This window comes from Palaemon carinicauda, chromosome 43 (genome assembly GCF_036898095.1).
Source record: "Palaemon carinicauda isolate YSFRI2023 chromosome 43, ASM3689809v2, whole genome shotgun sequence".
Lineage (NCBI taxonomy): Eukaryota > Metazoa > Arthropoda > Malacostraca > Decapoda > Palaemonidae > Palaemon > Palaemon carinicauda.
Genome location: NC_090767.1, coordinates 20273792 through 20283791, shown reverse-complemented (window position 1 = coordinate 20283791; position 10000 = coordinate 20273792). Strand labels below are relative to the sequence as shown.

The 10000-nt window shown below is 32.9% G+C and overlaps 1 protein-coding gene across 21 annotated transcripts in view; it reads left to right on the top strand.

Annotated features, from left to right (window-relative positions):
* Positions 1-10000, top strand: part of LOC137633427 (uncharacterized) — a 257530-nt gene that overhangs the window by 108813 nt on the left and 138717 nt on the right. Inside the window, exon 1 of one of the 21 annotated variants that reach the window (XM_068365714.1) lies at positions 8787-9187. The exons of 18 other annotated variants lie outside the window; for them this stretch is intronic. In XM_068365714.1, coding sequence (XP_068221815.1) covers positions 9058-9187 — 130 coding nt within the window. In that variant the 5' untranslated portion in view covers positions 8787-9057. Of the gene's footprint in view, positions 1-8786; positions 9188-10000 lie in introns of those variants that run through there. 2 more of the 21 variants (XM_068365706.1, XM_068365713.1) reach the window with 2 other exon arrangements.

The following is a 10000-nucleotide window of genomic DNA, read 5'->3' as shown; positions in this document are numbered from 1 at the left end:
CTCCAAAGGGACAACATATTGAACTTAATGGATGTCTGCTTCCCTTTGACCTTTGACGGGAGAGTACACCTCTTGGGTTGGGGAGAGGGAATGGGGAGAGGTCGTTTAGGAAATCGAGAAAAAATTGGTACCTTATCAGTTATGTTGGTCTCTCTCTCTCTCTCTCTCTCTCTCTCTCTCTCTCTCTCTCTCTCTCTCTCTCTCTCTCTCTCAGGATAAATATATAGATAGGATGAAAAAAATATATGACTAATAAAGAGAAGTTAGTAGGAATCCAAGAAAGTCACTGTATAAAGAGACACGTCATATCGAAGATGAACTCCAGAAGCAAGGAGTGGACGACACATTTCTCACAAATGTTTCAATTGAAAATAACTGATTTTAAAATGGCACAGCAATTTTTATTTAATGGGACGGCCGGCCAACCCCGTTTTTTAAGGACATGAATTTGACATTCATAAAAATTGATAAGGTTACTTAGTACATCTCCAAACTGCATAGGTTTTTGGCCTCTGACCTACGGTTTTTCAACGCCAGGGTGATTTGGCCTAAAAGTTTTTTTTTTTTCAAATTCTTTCTCCTCCCTTCATAATTGATATTAAGACCTGGGATTATTACCTTTATAGACCTGATATAGACGTCAAATAGAATGAAGATTTTTTCTAAGTATATTTTTATGTGATTTCTTTTTCATAATGGCCACTTAAATAGGAACATAACCTTTGAATGCTCCTTATCCATGCCATAAGGAAAAGATAGAAAAAGATATTGTATTCTTTCTTTCAAGCATTCCATTATCAATAAGGGCATTTTCTAGTAAACATATACTTTCAGAAGGAAGACTGAACAGCTTCCCTTGTAGGTGACTCCCCCAACGCCTTTTGATCCCTCTAACTATAACGTTACTGGGGAGACGATTGTCTGGCAGGTACACCGTCACAGCAGGGAGACACCTTTCATTAGGAAGTTTGCAATGATGGTATGCCATCGAAGGATTGATTATTCCTTAAAGAACTGAGACACTTGATTGATTGCCTTATATCTCTTTCAAGGACAATAAATTTGGATTATGATAGATTCGAGTGATTGTGTTTGTTATTACAACATTTTATGTTATTTTGTGCTTTTAATATAAGGGATTGAAAAGATAATTGCTTAATTATGCAATGAAATCCAAGTATGATTTAGCAATTGTATATTTGGTTATTATTAGATTATTCGAAATGTCAATAATAAAAAGTTCCATTCATATTCGTCCCTAATATAACAAGAACAAACACTCGGTAGAGCGCATACCTTCGCCACAGCCACTTTTGTCACCAAGAAAATTGTCTAAAAATTTTGTTTTTCATGAACTCTCTGGAAGTTAATAACCCAGTTGACCTCTGACCTCTAATCGCTAACATCTTTGCAAAAGTTTCATGCAAATCAGATAAGAATTGGCAGCGATATAGCAAAGAGACATGTTTCGCCTTTTCATCACCTGGCCTCTGATATGTAACTTTTTCACTCGCAAAATCTAATCATGTTGTTCTTTGTTCATGGCCAAACATTCCAATAATTTCATTAGATTATGTGGAATAGTTTTTGAGCTTCGTGATTAATTTTCCACCTTTTCATGACCCTGGCCTTGACTTCTGACCCATTCACTCGCCAAATCTTATCAATCCCACCATAATTCCTGAGATTTGGGCAACATTTTTTGACTCATATGAACCACAAACGAACAGACAGACATACAAACATACCCCTATCAAAACCTATCGTTCGCTTAAACGTAGTTGGCGAAGATAAAAAGGATTGTAATAGTACAACCTCAATCTTCACCAGGGAGTTGCCCAGTATTATGTTTCTTGTAATGTTCTTACCTAATTTTAATTTGCATTCCTTTTTTTTCGTTTCTGACCTTGTTTGTACTTGGTATTTGATTTAAGATAACGATAGTGGAGATGGATTGGTTTAAATTTCAAGAAAAATTATCCTGAGTTCGACAGGTATAATTGCAGGAGAATTGTCTTCAATTTATATCTCTCTTCATGGTTAAGTGCTATGTCACTGTCATACCAGTTTCCTGGACCAAAGTTTGATTCTCCGGCTGACCAGAAGCTATTGTCCTTAGGTTGATTCCCCCTTGGGTCTCTGATCCTTAGTATAAAAGAGAATCCAGATATTAAGGTATTAAAATGTATGGATTATTTGGAAATGAAAACCACGTCTAAATGTGTAAAATTCATCATTAATCAAATGCCAAATACAAACATACCAACTACCTACATTGATTGTGATGGGTTGATTTAAATTTTAAGTAAAGAAAAAAAAACTGCATTCGACAAGAACAGGTGCAGGAGAAACTTCATTAACTTTTATCTCTCTTCGTGACTTATGTAGAATCACAAGACACAAGATCCTAAATAATGGATAAATCTGCAGCAAGTCCTTGCATTATCCTTGAACCCTGGGATATCCCAATGTGGTAAAACCATCGGACCACTTAATCCTGTGACGTCATGGGGTCTTGAATGATAATTGCTTCCCCTTCAGACAAGCGTGTCAGTCTCTTCTCCTTCTTCTCCTTCTTCTTCTAAGAGTGTTTTAGGCCAGATATATATATATATATATATATATATATATATATATATATATATATATATATATGTATGTTCATATATATGCACAGTATATATATATATATATATATATATATATATATATATATATATATATGTATATATATATATATATATTAATATATATATATATATAAATACATATATATATATATAAATATATATATATATATATATATATATATATATATATATATATTTTATTATATATATATATATATATATATATATAAATACATATATATATCTATATATATATATTTATATATAAATATATATATATATATATATATATATATATACATATATATAAATATATATATACATATATATATATATATATATATATATATATATATATATATATATATATATATATATATATTTTCATATATAGGAATATATATATTTATTTAAATATAAATATATATATATAGGTATATATATATTTATTTATGTTTATATATATATATATATATATATATATATATATATATATATATATATGTATATATATACATATATATATATATATAAGTATGGCGTACCAGGTGAAAATGAGAGTGGTGAGAGACTGGTAGACATGTGTGTTGAACAAGAGATGGTAATAGGTGCTAGCTTCTTTAAAAAGAAAGATAAGAATAAGTATACGTGGGTAAGAGTGGCAAATGGAAGAGTAGTAGAAAGGGCATTAATGGATTATGTGTTGGTAACTAAAAGAATGTTTGGAAGATTGAAAGACGTGCACGTGTTTAGGGGTATGGCTAACGGTATGTCTGATCATTTTTTGGTGGAAGGAAAATTAGTTGTAGCAAAAGAGTGGGGGAATAGAGTAGGTGGATGTAAAAGGGAGGTAGTGAGGATTGAAGAGCTAATAAAACCGGGGGTAAAAAGTAAGTATCAGGAAAGGTTGAAAATGGCATATGATGAGGTGAGAGTAAGAGAAACTGGTAATTTAGAGGAGGAATGGAAGTTAGTAAAAGAAAATTTTGTTGGGATTGCAAGTGATGTATGTGGCAAGAAGGTTGTTGGAGGCAGCATGAGGAAGGGCAGTGAATGGTGGAATGAAGGAGTGAAGGTGAAAGTGGAAGAGAAAAAGAGGGCTTTTGAAGAATGGCTGCAGAGTAATAGTATAGAGAAGTATGAAAAATATAGAGAGAAAAAGGTGGAAGTAAAGCGCAAGGTACGTGAGGCAAAGAGGGCAGCTGACCTGAGGTGGGGTCAGGGATTGGGTCAGTCATATGAAGAGAATAAGAAGAAGTTTTGGAAAGAAGTGAAGAGAGTAAGGAAGGCTGGCGCAAGAATTGAAGAGACAGTGAAAGATGGAAATGGAAGGTTGTTAAAAGGAGAGGAGGCAAGGAAAAGGTAGGCAGAATATTTTGAAAGTTTGCTGAATGTTGAGGATAATAGGGAGGCAGATATAATTGCTGTTCCAGGTGTTGAGGTGCCAGTGATGGGAGGTGAGAATGAGAGAGAGATAACAATAGAGGAAGTGAGGAGAGCACTAGATGAAACGAGAGTAGGAAAAGCATCTGGTATGGACGGTGTGAAAGCTGAGATGTTGAAGGAAGGGGGTGTGACTGTACTTGAATGGTTGGTGAGATTGTTTAATATGTGTTTTGTGTTGTCAATGGTACCAGTAGATTGGGTTTGTGCATGTATTGTACCACTATATAAGGGTAAGGGAGATGTGCATGAGTGTTGTAATTCAAGAGGTATTAGTTTGTTGAGTGTAGTTGGAAAAGTGTATGGTAGAGTACTGATTAATAGGATTAAGGATAAAACAGAGAATGCAATCTTGGAAGTACAGGGTGGTTTTAGAAGAGGTAGGGGTTGTATGAATCAGATTTTTACAGTTAGGCAGATATGCGAGAAATATTTAGCAAAAGGTAAGGAGGTGTATGTTGCGTTTATGGATCTGGAGAAAGCATATGATAGAGTTGATAGGGAAGCAATGTGGGATGTGATGAGGTTATATGGAGTTGGTGGAAGGTTGTTGCAAGCAGTGAAAAGTTTATACAAAGGTAGTAAAGCATGTGTTAGAATAGGAAATGAAGTGAGTGATTGGTTTCCGGTGAGAGTGGGGCTGAGACAGGGATGTGTGATGTTGCCGTGGTTGTTTAACTTGTATGTTGATGGAGTGGTGAGAGAGGTGAATGCTCGAGTGCTTGGACGAGGATTAAAACTGGTAGGCGAGAATGACCATGAATGGGAGGTAAATCAGTTGTTGTTTGCGGATGATACTGTACTGGTAGCAGACACAGAAGAGAAGCTTGACCGACTAGTGACAGAATTTGGAAGGGTGTGTGAGAGAAGGAAGTTGAGAGTTAATGTGGGTAAGAGTAAGGTTATGAGATGTACGAGAAGGGAAGGTGGTGCAAGGTTGAATGTCATGTTGAATGGAGAGTTACTTGAGGAGGTGGATCAGTTTAAGTACTTGGGGTCTGTTGTTGCAGCAAATGGTGGAGTGGAAGCAGATGTACGTCAGAGAGTGAATGAAGGTTGCAAAGTGTTGGGGGCAGTTAAGGGAGTAGTAAAAAATAGAGGGTTGGGCATGAATGTAAAGAGAGTTCTATATGAGAAAGTGATTGTACCAACTGTGATGTATGGATCGGAGTCGTGGGGAATGAAAGTGATGGAGAGACAGAAATTGAATGTGTTTGAGATGAAGTGTCTGAGGAGTATGGCTGGTGTATCTCGAGTAGATAGGGTTAGGAACGAAGTGGTGAGGGAGAGAACGGGTGTAAGAAATGAGTTAGCGGCTAGAGTAGATATGAATGTGTTGAGGTGGTTTGGCCATTTTGAGAGAATGGAAAATGGTTGTCTGCTAAAGAAGGTGATGAATGCAAGAGTTGATGGGAGAAGTACAAGAGGAAGGCCAAGGTTTGGGTGGATGGATGGTGTGAAGAAAGCTCTGGGTGATAGGAGGATAGATGTGAGAGAGGCAAGAGAGCGTGCTAGAAATAGGAATGAATGGCGAGCGATTGTGACGCAGTTCCAGTAGGCCCTGCTGCTTCCTCCGGGGCCTTAGATGACCGCGGAGGTAGCAGCAGTAGGGGAGTCAGCATTATGAAGCTTCATCTGTGGTGGAAATGTGGGAGGTTGGGCTGTGGCACCCTAGCAGTACCAGCTGAACTCGGTTGGGTCCCTGATTAGGCTGAAGGAACATAGAGAGTAGAGGTCCCCTTTTTGTTTTGTTTCATTGTTGGTGTCGGCTACCCCCCAAAATTGGGGGAAGTGCCTTGGTATACAGATATATATATATATAGATATATATATATATATATATATATATATATATATATATATATATATATATATATATATATATATATATATATATATATATTTAAATTATAATGGTATTGGTAGTAGACTGAGTTGTAATTATTGTTGTTCATAATTTTGTTTTCTCCTTAGAGTTATGAAAAATAATTTTATCATAAAGGTAAATAATGTATTAAACTTCATGAAAAAGTAAAACATTAGCAATACATTCCAATTCCAAGACACCAATTGGATTCGTGAAAGAGAAGTAGGAGTAATAATTGGCCAATCTTCGGAAGCAATGAACTTTGGAGAGATACAATCAATTCTACCAAAGGGAGCAGACGCTGACAAGATTGGTGTGGGATCTTGCATCAGCAGTGGTGTTGAGGGATGTCTTCGGTTTGGTGTCACTTTATTTTTCTATTATAATCAAAACCTATGCTTTAGCAAAAAGACAGACTGAAGGAAGTCAATGAAAGAGGGCTTGTTTTGTCAGGGTATTAGTTAGTCTAGTAAAATCATGAAGGTTCTTTATTTCAATATATATATATATATATATATATATATATATATATATATATATATATATATATATATATATATATGTGTGTGTGTGTGTGTGTGTGTGTGTGTGTGTGTATACGGAGAAGGCGGAGGGGGAATGGAGGGGGATATTTTGGGGTCTTGATATAATGACCAAGTTCCCAAAAGAAGAAGAGAATATTAGGGGATGGTAGCTTATCCCCAGTTACGTCCAGACTTTGTGCTCCATAATGTAGTAAATAAGAAAGGTCTGAGATATACTGTTATACATTTCGTAATCAAAAGTGAATGGGACCGTGATTGATTTCTTTGAATCATCATATCCAAAATAGAACTGGAAGGCAGTGAATGAGTGCGTCTGAATGTGTGTATGTATAAAAGCTGTAAAGGCAGTGGCACAAATAAGTACTATCACAAGTGAACTGTTTCAATCTATTACTAATAGTTCCCTCTCTCTCTCTCTCTCTCTCTTGCAAGCTTAGTTAAAAATAAAATCAAAAGTAGATTTGAAATGAATAAAATAGCAAGATATAGAGAAGAGATAATGAGAGTCAGAAATCTTGCTTTGAGTGGAGACAATGAGTAACGTCCTTGACTGAGAATAAAGAATGATTGACGCAATTGGGAAAACACATGGTGAGCACATCATGGGATTCCCCTGACGTCAATTGAGACCTTCACTTAACCATGCACTTAGTGGCATCTCATTGCACACAAACACACAAACATACACGCAGGCACAAGCATACATAAACATTGTGAGTTTTTATGTATCAGTATTTTCATCATTTTTTTTTTCTATTGTTATTAGAATATCCTCTGCTTTAATTTGCTTTCGTATCTATGTTGCTCTTATTATGAATGTTAGCGTTATTCCCATCATTATTACTACCATAGTTCTTTGAGTTGTAACGAGGATTTATTCTAAGGATTTAGTAAGGTTCAATGTTTCCGAAGCATAAGTTAATACTGGTAGGACGAGCTCATTAAATACTTTAGATTAAGTGGTATTTAATAGCTCTCCATCATATGCTAACACTTTGATTTCTGTTCACATGTCCCATAGGAAAAAAAATACATCTCTTCTCAATGAGTATTTTTATTATTAGTTATCTTTTCCTCATTTAATTTTCATATATATATATATATATATATATATATATATATATATATATATATATATATATATATACATATATATATATATATATATATATATATATATATATATATATATATATATGTATATGTATACTCACACACACACATGTATATATATATATATATATATATATATATATATATATATATATATATATACATAAATATATATATATATATATATATATATATACATAAATATATATATATATATATATATATATATATATATATATATATATATATATGTATATGTATACTCACACACACACATGTATATATATATATATATATATATATATATATATATATATATATATATATATATATATATATATATATATATACATAAATATATATATATATATATATACATAAATATATATATATATATATATATATATATACATATATATATATATATATATATATATATATATATATATATATATATATATATATATATATATATATGTATATATATATATATATATATTTGTTTACCTATTCATGGTTTTATAAAGTCATTCGTGCATACATATCGTAAATAATAATAATAATAATAATAATTATAATAATAATAATAACAGTAATAATAGTAATAATAATAATAATGATAATAATAAAGATAATAATAATAATAGTAATAATAATAATAATGATGATAATAATAATAATAGGGATAATAATAAAAAATAATAATAGTAATAATAATAATGGGGATAATAATAATAATAATTAATATTTCAAAATACTAATAATAATAATAATAATAATAATAATTGATACATATACGTTTCCCACCAAAATGTATTTAAAGATGTAATTAGTACTTTATCATTGTAGCCTTGTTTTATAATTGGATGGTTATCCTAAGTTGTTAACAAAGAGCTCTGCTTACACCTCTGGTGTAAATATTAGGTCAGTTACTAATAAACCGTTGAATACCTGCTTATCAATAATAATAATAATAATGATAATAATAATAATAATTATGATAATTATAATATAGGGATTCAAAACGTTTGACAATGAAAATATACTAGTGAATCAGCCTTTAATGTAGATCATCAAGACCGCAATATTATTTTTCAAATTCATATCCTATTTAATTTGTATTATCATTATTATTATTATTATTTGATGAACAATATGAATAATAAAATTATTTCAGAATCTAAACTTGGGTAGCAACGAAGCAGTTAACATTTAAATGTACTGAACGAGGCTTATCTTCCCCCGACCCTTCCTGTGAGTGCTTACAAACCTCTTAGTCACCATGAGATAACAACAGAAATTCCCGACGTATGAGTCATCCACTTGAAGAACTTTGATTTGATTAAAGAGGGCCAAAGTCCTTGAATAGTTGACGTAATCACGCGTGTGGGCAACGTGTCCTCTTGAGGAATTGGGTATATAAAGAGCCAGGGCTGCAAAATAGAGTCAGTCAGCCAAAATGAAAATACATGTAGTTTTACTCTTAGCAGTGGTGAATTTCATCCACTGTGACGAGTGTAAACTCATGTTTGATTTGGCAATTGTAGAAATCGGGGGCAGCCTGCGAACCATCTATAACCATCTGAAAGGTAAAGTCGTCATTGCTTCTATTCATTTGATATTTGTCATATTCTCATATGACAGATCAGTTGTAGTCATTTCTTTTGATGTTCTGAATTGTTAATATTCTCTTATTTGTGTATATATATATATATATATATATATATATATATATATATATATATATATATATATATATATATATATATATATATATATATATATATATATATATAATATCATGCACGAATGTCTAAACCTCTTTGCTGAAGGTAATCATCAGATCCAAAGTTTACAATTTGGTTTTCTTAAACGCCCTTTTTGCATGTGACACACTTCTCAAAATCTACAGTGTTTTAGGGAAATTCCTTGATTTTGGTCAGGAAATTCATTCAACTGGACTAGATTTTAGTGCTGCCTTTGGCCATGTCATTCAAGAGGCTCTTGTTTTCAAAGTCAAACTATCCTGAGTGTGTGTGGGTCTTTCCCTGGCATCATTTTGAATTCTTAGTAGATCGCAACGAGTTGTTGTTTATGTGCCCTTTAGTGAGTATATTAATTTGTTATCTGGTATTCCTCTGGGTAGTGTTATAGGTTTAAAGGGTTAAAGGTTTAAAATCCACTCATGATTGGCAGAAACAAGGAACAGTGACTTTGCCCAAGCAATCAGGACAATACCCTAGAAACTTGAGATACTACCGCTAGAGAGTTGTGGGGTCCATTGACTGGCCAGACAGTACTGCATGGGATCCTTCTCTCTGGTTACGGTTCACTTTCCCTTTGCCTACACATACACAGAATAGTCTGGCCTATTCTTTATAGACTCTCCTGTCCTCATTCAC